General features: G+C 38.3%; 6 protein-coding genes across 6 annotated transcripts; 3 read left to right on the top strand and 3 right to left on the bottom strand. All coding sequences in view use genetic code 12, as the record gives it.

Moving 5' to 3' along the window:
* Positions 1-11: 11 nt before the first annotated feature.
* Positions 12-842, top strand: PVL30_002816 (uncharacterized protein; the record flags this gene model as incomplete). The annotated part of the gene is made up of 1 exon (XM_001525341.1): positions 12-842. The coding sequence occupies one exon, from the start codon at positions 12-14 to the stop codon at positions 840-842; it is 831 nt and encodes a 276-aa protein (XP_001525391.2).
* Positions 843-5,086: 4,244 nt separating this feature from the next.
* On the top strand, positions 5,087-5,734 carry PVL30_002815 (uncharacterized protein; the record flags this gene model as incomplete). Its single annotated transcript, XM_001525339.2, has 1 exon — positions 5,087-5,734. One exon carries the CDS (start codon positions 5,087-5,089, stop codon positions 5,732-5,734), a length of 648 nt encoding a protein of 215 aa, XP_001525389.2.
* A 307-nt stretch (positions 5,735-6,041) lies between these two features.
* On the bottom strand, positions 6,042-6,842 carry PDX3 (pyridoxamine-phosphate oxidase; the record flags this gene model as incomplete). The annotated part of the gene is made up of 1 exon (XM_001525338.2): positions 6,042-6,842. The coding sequence occupies one exon, from the start codon at positions 6,840-6,842 to the stop codon at positions 6,042-6,044; it is 801 nt and encodes a 266-aa protein (XP_001525388.2).
* Positions 6,843-7,615: 773 nt separating this feature from the next.
* Positions 7,616-9,888, bottom strand: PVL30_002813 (uncharacterized protein; the record flags this gene model as incomplete). Its single annotated transcript, XM_061119410.1, has 4 exons — positions 7,616-7,642; positions 7,758-7,787; positions 8,185-9,062; positions 9,666-9,888. The coding sequence occupies 4 exons, from the start codon at positions 9,886-9,888 to the stop codon at positions 7,616-7,618; spliced, it is 1,158 nt and encodes a 385-aa protein (XP_060975393.1).
* A 1,225-nt stretch (positions 9,889-11,113) lies between these two features.
* On the top strand, positions 11,114-12,844 carry PVL30_002812 (uncharacterized protein; the record flags this gene model as incomplete). The annotated part of the gene is made up of 1 exon (XM_001525336.2): positions 11,114-12,844. The coding sequence occupies one exon, from the start codon at positions 11,114-11,116 to the stop codon at positions 12,842-12,844; it is 1,731 nt and encodes a 576-aa protein (XP_001525386.2).
* Positions 12,845-13,264: 420 nt separating this feature from the next.
* PST2_2 (flavodoxin-like fold protein) lies at positions 13,265-13,873 on the bottom strand (the record flags this gene model as incomplete). Its single annotated transcript, XM_001525335.1, has 1 exon — positions 13,265-13,873. The coding sequence occupies one exon, from the start codon at positions 13,871-13,873 to the stop codon at positions 13,265-13,267; it is 609 nt and encodes a 202-aa protein (XP_001525385.1).
* Between the last annotated feature and the right edge of the window lie 338 nt (positions 13,874-14,211).

The raw sequence follows: 14,211 nt of genomic DNA, 5'->3' as shown, positions 1-14,211 counted from the left end.
GTGAATCATCGATGGAAGCGAATGCTGTAATGACCAGAAGCGCCACTAAAGGTGGAAAACAGATAGCTACAACACGGTCTGGTGCTTATGATCCTTTGAAGAAAACACACGATGCTTTAAAAAACTCAAAACTTAGTAAAGATTTACAAAAACAAGCAAAAGTTGAAAAAAAGAATAATCATCTATTCAACAAAGACGAAAATCCACAAGAAAAAGAAGATGTGGATCCAAACCAATCTATAAGATTTATTGATGAGGATCTCCCAATGGACGAAGGTGGGGATGATCCGGATTATGTTTACGAAGAACCAACTAAGGCAGATCTACCATTTAACCCAACTACCACTTCCATGGAGAAAGAATTGGATAAGTTGGCACAAGAAGACAAACCAGATCCAGAGGAAGAGATGAAGAATTTCCTTGAATCAGAACCTACCATCAAAGATGCTGACAGAACATTGGTTGACAACCAAACAAAAGAAGAAGTATCGAAGAAACCAGAAAATTTGGATGATGAAGTCGAAGATGATGGTATTTACGATCCAATAATTGGGAAATTTAATGCTACTGAACATCAACCCTTGGATCAGGATGATGAAATGGAAGATTTGGAAGAGGATCTGTCAAAACAGAATATTGGACTTTTACGCCGTAAGAGAACAAGTAAATATGACATTACTGACAAACAATCATACTACAACCAATTAATCAGAAAGAACATTACGAGTAGTATCCCATTAGGTGATATCTTGGGAATCTGTCCAGATTTTAGGAAGTTCCTTCATGATTCCACGAAAGGTACATTGGTTGCTAGAGAAGGTCCTGTGAAGTCATCACAATGACTAGGATCTGAGGCTTTTGAAATAAACTGCTCAAACGGAAAGGTCTCAGAAGAACTTATATACATACCAGCACAAATTCAACATCGTGATATCTTATTAAAGTACGATACAGCTCTGCAAGTCAGTTTAATCAATTCAAAGACACTTGAAGGTTTAAAAGTTAGATGGTCTACACTACTGCCACCCATTAAAGTTATAGGAGTAAATCGAGATGAAGCTACCTTAACAAAAGGAGTAACAATTGAAATTTTAATCCACTTTGTCCCATTGATGGCACGATTGTTAGTGCATGATGCTACTCCTGTCGGGCAGATATTATTAGGTCTACCATTTCAAACTGATCATAAACTAAGTGTTGGTTATAATGATGAAGATAAAAGAGAATTACGGTTCAAATCAGCTGGTATACAATACAAATTTCCTGTTATTCACACAGAAAACAACAACTATCAGGTAGGGCAGTATCCGATAGTACACACTCATGAAGTCACAGTATTTGGTAATCTACAAACAAAGTTGAGATCTGCATTTAAAGACTCAATCGCCAATAAAGACGACATAGAATACTTTATCCAACTATGTGAGACTGTCACTGACGTATTTTATGAGAAAGGTGGCGACCCTGGTCGGCTCAAGCCTGAGGTCCACCCACCAGTGCAAATTAAACTTAGAGATAAGGAATCCTTTTGGAGATGCAAGTCAATCCCATTAGGAATAAAAAGACCTTATGCAGTCGAAATCTTAACTGATATGTTGAAGAATGGTCAATTAGAATATAGTAATGCTGCTTACCGCAATCCATGGTTCCTAATCCCCAAAAAGGATGGACGGTATAGGATGCTCATAGATTTAAGAGAACTCAACAAACATGTTGAATTAGAAGGCGGACATCCACAATCTACTGACGAATTGACTTCTGAGTTAAGCGGACGGCTGTATAACACACTTATAGACGTTCAAAACGCGTACTTTCAAGTACCCCTTGATCCTTTGACAAATGATGTAACCAGTTTTAATAGTCCTTTAGGCTTATTGAAATATGCAGTACTACCACAAGGTTATATCAATCTGGTGAGCGAATTCAGTTCCATACTACAGAAAATACTCGCACCTGTTGCAAAAGACGTTTTATGTTTCATTGATGACATTGCAATATGCGGACCAAAGGTCCAAGACCACAATGATCAACTGATGCGAACTCACTTAGACAAAGTTTACAAGGTATTTGAACTCCTATCAAAGGCTGGTTTGAAGATCAACCCGGAAAAGTTGAGAGTGGCAGTACTGGATTGTAACTTTTTAGGGTATCGTATAACACCTGCTGGTAAGACTATTATTACTAGTCTGGTTGATGCTTTATTAAATTATCCATTACCCACTACTCAAAAGAAAATGGAGAGCTTTCTCGGCTTGGTAAATTACTACAGACAACTTATAGTAGGATATGCTGAGTTAACTACTCCACTATATAATCTTGTACAAGAAGCCAAGAATCACCCAAAACACCAACTTGTATGGGATGAGAAGTCGAAAAAACATTACCAACAAATCATTAGAGTTTTGACTAGCAGTCCAGTTCTCCAACCCCTAGATTTACATCAGATTGTTACAATCCATACGGATGCTTCCTTAGAATCCTGGGGTGGAGTTTTACAAAACACTGATGAAAATGGTGTCACCCGATTGGTACTGTGTTATTCTGGAAAGTTTCATGCCTCTGAGAAAAACTATACAATCTTTGAAAAAGAACTTTTCAGTATCTATCATACATTGTACGCAATACACCCTTTGCTAGTTGGTTACACTGGAGTCATATATATCTATTGTGATAATAAGGCGTTAGTACATGTACTTGACAAACCACTCGAAAATTCTCACTTTGTGAATCGTGCCTACAAATGGTTAAATCTAATACGTTCATTCAACTACCACATCATACACATCGATGGTACCTGTAACGTTATTGCAGATGCACTTAGTAGATGTGAACTGGAATCATTTCAAGCTGAAAATTTTGCTGTTAAAGAAGCCTTCCGAAATTTCCGAGAAAGCCTAGATCCTACTATAACACTCGAAGCTAACGCGGTATCTAGGATATTAAATCCCAACAATAGTTATAAAGGTATTGACCTTACTGCTATCCGTGATTATTTAAGTACAAGTGTCATTCCAAATATTTACAACAACGCACAGCACCACAAGAAATTCGTGAATCGAGCATTGGAATTCTACATATCGAACGGGGTCTTATTCAAACGTGGTAAATATGGTATCATTTCACGACAAGTCGTTACTACATCTGACGAATTACACAAAATATTCATTTCTGCACATGACAAACGAGGACACCTTGGTATAGAATCATGTTTCAACCTCTTAAATTGCTACTTATTTGTACCAAACTTATATCGCAGATTGAAAAAATATATTACCTCATGTGTACAATGTCAAAAATATGGACCTGTTACTCGTCAACGTGATCCCCTATATCTCAACATTCCAACTGGCCTCTTTCACACTATAGTGTGTGATTGTGTCAAGATTCATGGTTCAGTGATAGTGGTTGCCCGTGATGAATTCCTGGGATGGGCAGAAGCTTGTATTTTACCTGAACTCTCCGGAGATGCGGTAGCGGATTTCATTTATACATCATTTATTACTCGGATTGGCACATTCCATCAGTTCAAGTCAGATAACGGTACAGAATTTGTGAATCAAGTCCTTAAACGTCTACTTCAAGTCCATAATATTAAAGCGATATATTCAATACCCTACCATCCACAAGGAAATGGCATGATCGAAGCATCACATAAAGGAATAATTAGATTTATGCGACTGCTCCCTCCCAATGCGAACCTTCAACATGCCTTGGACACAGCTTTGTGGGTAGATCGGACAACTGTACGTAGACGGACTGGGTTTACACCTCAATACTTAGTGTACGGGTTCGAAGGGCATAGTCCCCTTACTGCATTACTTCGCTATACACCAAAGAGCACCGATTATACAGAAACTGAATTGTTTCATTTTCGTTTCCGCCAACTATACTACAAGAACCAACTGATCGATTCTGCATTAGATACACAACGTCTTGACAGAGAACGACAAAAGACAAATTTCGATGCACGTTATGATACAACCGTAACGTTGCATGCAGGTGATTTAGTGTTAGTGACAGATGGCGATTCTAAACTCCCTGGTAAGCTTGATCAACGATGGGCTGGTCCTTACAAAATAAGGAAGATTCTGAGTCGTACATATTACTTAAAAAGTCTTAGTGGAATCCACATTCTGCGGAAGTATACTCGAGAAATGTTGAAACCATTTACCAAGAGAGACTCGACTATTTGATGCTATGGTCTCTTAATCACAAAAGAGAATATATAAATTTTTAACTTCCACTTCCAAGGGGGGGATGGCCCATATACATCAAAATCAAGAATTACAAATTTTTTGAAAATAACAAGTCATTATAACTTTTAACACAATATTCGAATGAATTTCTTCTTCATCTAGTGTTAAAGGGGGGAAGATGTCACAGTGCGCAATGAACTAGCGCCATTGTGCCTATATTTCTATTTTCTAAATTATCGGAAATATACGGATATAAAGGAATATGACTTGTTCATTATAATTTAGTGAAAAAATAAAGTATATAAATGAGACAAATGTACTCAAAGTAAACTTGTATCAATTTATATAGAATTATCAATAAATATCAGTTTATATGGTCACAACAAGTTAAGCACAATCTAGTGGATATTCAGAGGAATTGATCAGCCTACTGAATCTCTTCACTTATAGGTTGTGCAAGGCAAACTACAACTTACACTTAAACACTGTGTTGTTATTACAGCATCTTCAGATACTGGAACACTTTCTCAGAATGTGTAGGTTCTAAGCATAAATGTAATCGCTGGTTCTAGTGAGCGAGAAGCAAGATTCTAGTGCACAGCAGTCGCACACTTACGTTAAATAACGTGGCCATGTGACAGGAAGCTATAATATATTTTTTTTTGTTCGTTTGTCGTTATTTATCAATGTCGGTACCATAGTGTCGCGACAAAATTCTTGCAACCAAGTGCGAAAGAATCACCTTGTTTATATAGAAAATTTTTCAAAAATGTATGGCACAACACCGAATCAACAAGGGTTACTGTCCTCCAAATACCCATTTCAACCACCATAGTCCTTCTGCTTTCTTTTTTTCTTTCTTCCTTTTTTGTTTTTCCACATCAGCCCATATGTCGCTAGCTCTTAGGTTTGGTGCAGTGGCTTCGCTACAGGAGTCTCTTTTGGGTGCATTACCACGTCTTCCTCAAATCTCAATCCGTCTTGGTCTTTCATCACTGCCACTGGGCCAATGCAAACATGAGCTCGAACACGAACACGAACACGAACACCAGCAGCATATGGATCCCCGTTTAGCCGAACTCCAAGAGCAATTGGAAAACTCGGACTCACAGAGTATGCCATTTATGATTGATAACGGTACAATTTTGAAAGCCGCTCCTAAGAAGAGAACCTCATATAGAAGAAAGAGAATGAAGCTCTACATGCCAGGGAACAAGCAAGTGCAACCTTTATTCAACATTGTGCGCTGTCCTGCTTGTGGTGCTGCAAAGAGATCACATTTTATGTGTATGAATTGTTTCGCTGAGATCAAAACTTTTTTGAAAAAATTGAAACGCGAGGATGGCTTGATCAAAGACCGGGAGTTGAATCCACAAAAGGATATTAGTCCCGTGGATGAAAGAGTTATTTACCCTGGAAAAGTAGAGAGTGCACACGCGAGAGAATTGAAGAAGGGTGAATGGATTCCAAAGAGAGAAGAGGCTGTGCTTTATAGCAGAGAGCATATGATGAAACGAAAGAATAAGAACCGAAACTAATTGTGAGATGAATTGGAAGAATGTTTCTGAAGTAGTAGAGACAGAACAGGAAAAAAGAGAGAAAGAGACACACAGAGAGAGTGTGTGTGATTGTGAGTGTGAGTTTTTGTATATACATATACGGTTCAATGAATAACTAGATCATAACGATCATTTTCTTTTTATTGTATTGAATATAACAAAACAGTCTTTTTTTTTTCCATTTGTTTTTTTTATTTTAAAAGTTTACCTATCTCTATGTATATCATGTAAATAATTTTAAGTTCTATTTTTTTTTTTCTTTTTCAAAACAAGATCTAATTAACCTCTAAGGAGCAAGTCTAATGATTTCCCAATTTGGGTCAGACTTTACTTCACGTCTAAATGTGATTCTATCGTGCAATCTGCTCAACCCGCCTTGCCAAAACTCCACCTCCAATGGCTCAATCCTAATACCTCCCCAGTATTCGGGACATGGGATTTCGTCATCTTTTAAATCCTTAAACTTATCTTCATACTCCTTGTTTAAAACATTCAAATCATCTCTCGAGTTCATCTTGGAACTCTGTGGGGATGCCCATGCTCCTATCTTGGAACCTCTTGGTCTCGTTTTGTAATACCGTTCACTAGTCTCTCTCGTGACATGCTCCATAATACCTTCCACTCTAACTTGACGTTGAATGTGTGGCCAAAAAAATGTCAAGCTCGCATACTTGTTGGTTTCAAAATCTTGTGATTTTTTGGATGTGCCCCAGTTCGAGTAAATCAAGAACCCGTACTTGTCCAACTCTTTTAAAAGAACAATACGACTAGAGACACGGCCACTTGGTAATCTTGCGGTTGAGAATGTCGTTGCTTCGACTATAATATCAGATTCTTTTGGTAGTTGTTCCTGTGCCTCTTTAAACCATAAATGGAATTGGTCCAATGGATTATTTAAAACTTGGGATTCATCAAGATGACCTTTAGTGTATTGATACGTTTCAGGTGCAAAAATAATTGGCTGTTGAGTAGTGGTTTCTGGATCCTCTGGACGAGCAATAGTGCCATTGGTAGTGCTATTCGTGGTGGCACTTGAAGCTACCGGTATTGACTCTGACGTCGCTGATGTTGATGATGATTTAGACATGGCTCTGATAGTTTGGGAGAATAACGATGGCTTAGGCGCAAACAAAAAGAGTGAATTCTTACAAAGTATGGATGTAGTAGATTTGAAGCTAAACATCTGCTAAATGGTGCAACTCAAACTTGGAGACGGAGTCAATTTTGTTTGTGTATGTGACGTTGCTTTTATTTTATATTTATTTTTACTTTTTATTTTATTTTATTTTTATTTTTTTTCTACTCTTATATAAATATATTTAAGAATATTATTCTACTCTACTTTATTCTCCGATCTAGATGCTATAAAGGGGACAAAAAATTATGACTGAAATCGATCTGACTAATTTTACTAACAAATTGGTCCACTTTTGTCTAATACATTTAAACTTGGTTCGGCACTTTCTTTGAATTGCTTTGTATAGTTAATTGAATTTCTACTTTCGATTTCATTCTTTAATTATTTTTTTTTTGGTGGCTCTGGTGCGGCTTTTTTCAATATCTTTCAAATCGTGGAGTGATTCAGTCAGGTCAAATCTGTCAGAGATAAGTAGTGTTCGGTATGCTTATGTCTGAACAGTAATAGTGATATTACTTAGTTTTGTGTGTGAACTAAAGATATAACATTAGAACGTTATTATACTGAGAGTTAGTTGATCTAAAGCTATCTACTCTAAAGTTGTCCTCTAGAAGTATATATCGAGGAGGTCTATCTAACGGGGATCTTGGTGGCTATTTAAGCTCTTCTCAACAACCTCAGAAGACGTAGCACAATGTCTATCTCGGGAAAGTACCGGCTCTCTAATTGGCGGGCGTATCTGCAGTTCGCTAGTCAGATGCCCAGAGGCGGATAAACTCGGGATGAAAGATGGTACGGTCCTTCAGGTGTTCTACAAGAGGTTAGTAAGGGAGCTACCTATTGGTTGGTAGCGAGCTTAATCACCTCGTAGATGCCCTGTATGTGACATCCCCCCTAGGTTGCTTGAGGAGGAGTTAATAAATGACGGTCCTTGGGTGCCACAAGGGAAGGCGTGAACTTTTCGCCAGCATAAGTAAGTTATAAATTTGGGTGTAGCCCAGGACTTAAAATTGGGGGCTGTTCGTTAAAAGGTGCCTTGTGATAAGGCGGTACCCTCTCCGCACCCCACTGAAAAAAAATTTGATAATTTATGTAATTCTAATGGACAATTTTTTGGAATGTGTAATGCCCAACTGGTGTCAAAAAAAATAGTAGGCCATTTATATGTGGCAAAGTAAATGCGCAATTGATTGTAAGCGCTGGATAATTCGTGACTTAAAGGCTGCAAAGTCGGTGATTCCCGGTAATACTCTCTAACGTGTCTGTAATTGATGTCACGAGAGTTATACACGATACCCCGGGGGTCGGGTTTCTTAAAGACAACACAAGGTGGACTGTGGCGATGACTAGTAGTGAGTGCCATCGTACCAAGTCCCAGCAATCCCGTTGTGCTGTTGGTGATAGCTAATTCAGCGGCCATAGCGGTTTTAGAAAGAGGCCGATTTGGTGGAAAAGGAGCAGTCCGGTTGATATTGACTCTGTGCTTATCTGGACGTGCAGGTGAAGATGTGATTTCAAGTTTCTGTGCTTTGTTTTCATCAATAATGTCTTTGAGTGTTTCTGGAGCTGTGTCAGGAGTTGTTTCTAAGTCCAGAGTACTAACGATAAGTTGATGATTTGTATCAGGAATATGTGTAATGGGTTTAAGCGCAGTGGCGGCAATTGGTGTGGGAGTGGTGGGTAAGTCCCGATAACAACGTGGTAAACCATTCCTTAAAAAGTGATGGACAGGAGGACGGCGACATGGTTTACCTTTAATGTTAGGTGGAACCAATTCATAAAAGCTTGAATCGAAAACGTAACAGAAATCCCAATAAGATGTGGTTTCTTTGTGGATTTGTTTGATAACTTTATGGATTGGTTTGTGCAGGAACGCGGTTCTTAAGAGTTGTACTATGACCGTATCAAAATTAGGTCTCAAGTAAGGTAAGGCGTCAAGTTCGCGAAGGAGTTGGAGCAACTCATGATAAGTTTTAACCGGAGTTGTTAAAGTAAGAGCTTTGTCATATGAGCGTTGGCAGTATTTGTCGTACACCGTGTCTGGTACGTTCCAACGTAACATGAAACTTAAGAAGCTCCATAAATGTTTTCTGCGTGTAATTTTTGAGCGAGCAGAGCGAAATTCAGCTAATTCTGACCAGTCGGCACGGTTGCCTGCGTCGACAATAGCTTGATAAAGATGAGCGGCATTAAATTGGACATACCGTATCTGTGGAATGAGGGTTTTAAGAAGTGTTTCCCTAGTTGTAAAGTCCAAATTACGAAGGCGATACCTTGTGTAACTGATGGTACCTATTGGCTTAGTATTTGACTGAGAAATTCGTAAATAACGCAAAAGCGTTGAAAAGCAAAAACGAAAAGGAAACTTGAGGGTTCGCCAGATCCAACCAAATAAGGTAGTCTTTGATTTTACAGGCTTAGCCTGGACTCGTTCATTCGTGTAGAAGATGAGGTTTGAGAGTCCGCGACTGTGGAAATTGTAGACTTGGTGTTGGTTGTTTTTGCTTGGTTTCTTGGTTCTCCTGTTGAAATGCCTTTTGACAATAGAAGAAAGAAGGTTATAGATTGTATTCAACACGGCGAACAGTGTGAAGATAAAGGTGAGAAGCGACCAGTAGTGGAAAATGTTATACCAATTGATTGAAATAAGAACGACTTTCGTAATTGCGTGCCAAAGGAGTGCGATCCAGGAAGGGGCAGTGTCGCTTAATTGGATTCCAGAAACGAGGTCTAAAATTGAAAATTCGGATAGAATACTTACGTCTAAGTTACGGAACGTCGTAGTGAAGTGTTTAGGTGTCAAGGTTTGACTAATTTGATTAGCTAATATTTTACTTGGGTCGTTAAGTGGGACTGTAAAAGTGATATTAGAATTGAGAAACCATTCGAATGGCAAGTGATTGATAAATATGTGGAGAACTTGTGGGCCAAGAGATGGCAGAATGTTTAAAAGAGGTTGGAGCAATGGTCGGGTGTTAGCGTTGGCGCTGACCATAGTGATGACTCCAATAATAAGGCAGATAATGATAGTGAAGCTGTCTGCGAGTTGGCGTAGTGTAGCTACGGACGATGTGTATCTGGTTAGGACCTCCATTTCAGAGATAAGTAGTGTTCGGTATGCTTATGTCTGAACAGTAATAGTGATATTACTTAGTTTTGTGTGTGAACTAAAGATATAACATTAGAACGTTATTATACTGAGAGTTAGTTGATCTAAAGCTATCTACTCTAAAGTTGTCCTCTAGAAGTATATATCGAGGAGGTCTATCTAACGGGGATCTTGGTGGCTATTTAAGCTCTTCTCAACAACCTCAGAAGACGTAGCACAATGTCTATCTCGGGAAAGTACCGGCTCTCTAATTGGCGGGCGTATCTGCAGTTCGCTAGTCAGATGCCCAGAGGCGGATAAACTCGGGATGAAAGATGGTACGGTCCTTCAGGTGTTCTACAAGAGGTTAGTAAGGGAGCTACCTATTGGTTGGTAGCGAGCTTAATCACCTCGTAGATGCCCTGTATGTGACAAAATCTAGTAAGGTCAGGTCATCTATGTATATTTCAAGAAATATTTTGAAAAAAATCCAAACTATATACACGAGCAAGCACAAAGTTTGTAAAAATGACAGTTTGAACAGATTGTAGGAGGGAGCTGAATGAGGGATTTACTTTGATAAGTGATCTCGTCTAGTAATTTCGTGATATAAATAGAACCAAGTAATTTAAATACAGCCATACAAATCTACCTATCAAACAATACGTTCTAGTTTTTATTTTTCCCTCACAAGTCTGGTCGCTCTTTTTTTTTTCATACATCTACAAGAAAGAAAGGTCTTTTGTCTTTTCCTTTTTTTTCTCTTCCTTTATTTTGGTTATAATTTGAACACCCAAATTACTACTCTAACGAAGTGAAGGTATATTCGAAAATTTGTGTAATCGCTAATGTCTGTTCTCATCAACTCTTTCTTATCAGAATGATCACATGATTTCAAAAAATGGTACAAACTCAAGCTGCAAAAGAAAGAGAAAAAAAAAGAAGATTTTAAAAAAATAAAAAATAGAGTAAATCTAAGATGATAGATCGAGAATTGAGAAATGAAAAATGAGAGACGTTGTAAAGTCCATCTCTTGTAAGTTGAAATAAATAAAAAAAACACTGACCAATAGTAGGCACCATGATTGCTGAAAACATTCTTTCTTCTTCTTCTTCTTCTTCTTCATCAGATATGCCTCCTCACAAGAAAGCCAAGACAGAATATATTTACCCATCCACCCTTAGAACCGTTTCAGTTCATAGCATCACCAGTAAACAGCATCCATTAAATGTCAAACCAGCTGGAAATTCATTACTTGCAACCGATCCAGATTTGCTTGAAAAACGCAAACAACTCTTGGGAAAACTAAGTATCCTTCCAAATGAGCTCATTTTATTGATCATATCTTACATCCCAGATGCAAAAACACTTTTATCCATCTCGCATACTTCTAGAATTTTATATGCACTAATATCCGATGACGAAAACTGGAAACAAATATATGTGCGTAATATTGCTGAATATGATAATCGGCCATGGCTTGGGTCATGGCGCAATACTGTGTTGGGTATCCCGTGGAGTGACAATGCCAATTTACAGTTGGAGAGTAATTTACTATGCTGCGATGAGATATATCGACCGGTACAATGTTCGCAGATTGATTATAAAAAACTATTTGCCAAAATTTTAGTCGAGGAAGAAACATATCATCGCGATTCGCTCTTGAACCAATTGGGCAAATTGCCAAAGGGTAGGATCTTGAGAATTGCAGAGTCAGAATTGGACGTGGACGAATTTAACACTATATACCATAATACACCATTCATTCTCACCAATAATGATACTACAAGAAGGTGGCCGCAATGGACATTTGAGCTGCTTTTCCAGCGGTTCCCACATGTGAAATTTAGACAAGAGGCAGTTAGTTGGGACTTGGAAAAGTATTCGCAGTACCTCAAGCATAATTGCGATGAAAACCCATTGTATTTATTCGATTGCAATAGCGACGCCATGAAGCAGCTAAAAAGGGAATATGAACCACCAAAGATTTTCCAAGATGATTTATTTAAATTGTTTCAACAAACAAATCTTGGGTTCAATTGCAGGCCTGACCATGCATGGTTGATTATGGGATCAGCTAGATCAGGTTCGACCTTCCACAAAGATCCCAACTCGACTTCGGCGTGGAATGTTGCTATTCAAGGACGTAAATTGTGGATTATGTTGCCTCCAAATGTGCAACCACCGGGTGTTTCAACTGATGACGAAGAGAGCGAAGTAACTTCTCTTGTGGGTATTGCCGAGTGGGTGATTTCCGGTTTCTACAATGATTCAGTTAGACTTGATGAAGTGCAAATTGGAGTAACATTCCCTGGAGAGTGTATGTATGTACCAGCTGGATGGTGGCATAGTGTTATCAATATTGATGATTCGATTGCTATAACCCAGAACTTTGTGCCGCAATCGAAGTTGCCACATGTGTTGAATTTCTTTAAAAACAAACCAAAGCAAATTAGCGGGTTCAGAATCAAACAAGTCAAGCAGTGTCTCGATGTGTTGGTTAAAAAAAGCACTGAGGATGTAGGATTATTAAACTATGTGGAGCAATTGAATAATAAATTGAATAATAAATTGAATAATAAATTGGGTCTGGATGGAGAAACGGTGGTGATGATTGATGATGAAGAGGATTGTGGTGAGATTACAGATTTGCCACAGTTGCCAATATTTGAGATATTCAAGCAATTATTAGTTAATGATGGCAAGGAAGAGATGGTGAATGATGCTTTACAGACTGTACAAAGATGGGAAGAAAAAGCGTACATGAACGAAACTGGACGAAGCAAGGCATGGGAGAAATTGACTGAAGTGAATGAGACCTCGGCCTTTTCTTTTGGTTTTAGTGAAAGTGACTCTGAATAGTCCGTGGTTACTTTTTTGAATATTCTTCCTTTCTCCGTCTTGATATTCCCGTATTTCTTTCTTTTTTTTTTCTTTCTTGCTCTCCTTAGTTAATAAGTCATTCTGATAATTGTTTGATCATACTGCATGTACTACTTTACGAGTCCTTTGTTATCCTTTTTTCGGCTCTCTCTCCCTCTCTCTTTTTCTCTTTCTCCCTCTCTTAATGTCAATTCTCTTATTTATTAATTTATTTATTTATTCGTTTATTGCAAATCGTTTTCATTCTATAAAACTCTAAAAAAAAACCATTCTTTTTTATCAACCAATTCCTCAAAGTTAAAAGGTGTGAAAATTGGATGATAATCATTGAAAAAGAGAAAGAAAGAAAAAAAAGAAATTAAACTGCATGTACTTTCGGCATCCCAAAAAAAAAAAAGTTTAAGCCAAGTATTTGACAGCGGTTTCGTAAAACACCTTACCTTGGGTAGCAGCAATCTCCTTCTCCAATGCGGTTGGTTGTCTTGATCCATCTGGACCGGCAAAGGTACCAGCACCGTATGGAGAACCACCGTGGATCTCTTCCAAGTTGGATTGCAATGCAAATGCCTTGGCGTAACCCAATGGCACGTAGATGATACCGTGGTGAACCAAGACTGATAATGCATTCAAAGCAGTGGTTTCTTGACCACCACCTTGGGTACCAGTGGAGACAAAGATACCGGCAATTTTACCGTACAAAGCACCCTTGGCCCACAAGCCTCCGGTGGCATCCCAGAATGCCTTGAATTGAGCTGGGTAGTTACCGAATCTGGTTGGGATACCGAAAAGGAAAGCATCGTATTGGGTCAAGGTGTCTGGAGTAGCAATTGGGTAGTTTGGCTTTTGTGGTGCGTGCAACAATTTCAAAACATCTTCTGACAAGGTCTCTGGAACTTGGTAGATGTCTGCATGACCACCAGCGGCTTCAATACCTTTCTTTTCTTCTTCAGCGATTTGAGCAATGTGGTGGTACAACGAGTAGATGATGATTGCAACTTTGACAGCCATTGTATAAGTATATTATGTGTTTATGTGTTTATGTATATATTTGTATGTGTGTGTAATAAGTATCAATTGATGTTGATAAAGAACTGAGACTAGAAATAAAGAGACAAATCAAGGATGTAATGAAAACAAGGGTGATTTCAAAGTGTTTTTATATATATATGGTTATTGACTTTGAGAGGGGAGGGGAAAGGGGAGGGGGTGGAAGGGACAGTTAGTAGGAAGACCAAGATTGTGGTTCCATGATGATAAAAATATAACTATGAAATAGAGAAGGAGAAGAAAAAAATAATAATACTAACAACAACAATACAAATACAAATACAAATACAAAAGTAAAT

Source organism: Lodderomyces elongisporus, chromosome 3, assembly GCF_030384665.1.
Source record: "Lodderomyces elongisporus chromosome 3, complete sequence".
NCBI lineage: Eukaryota > Fungi > Ascomycota > Pichiomycetes > Serinales > Debaryomycetaceae > Lodderomyces > Lodderomyces elongisporus.
The sequence above is the reverse complement of the archived record's forward strand: the minus strand, read 5'-3'. Positions and strand labels throughout refer to the sequence as shown.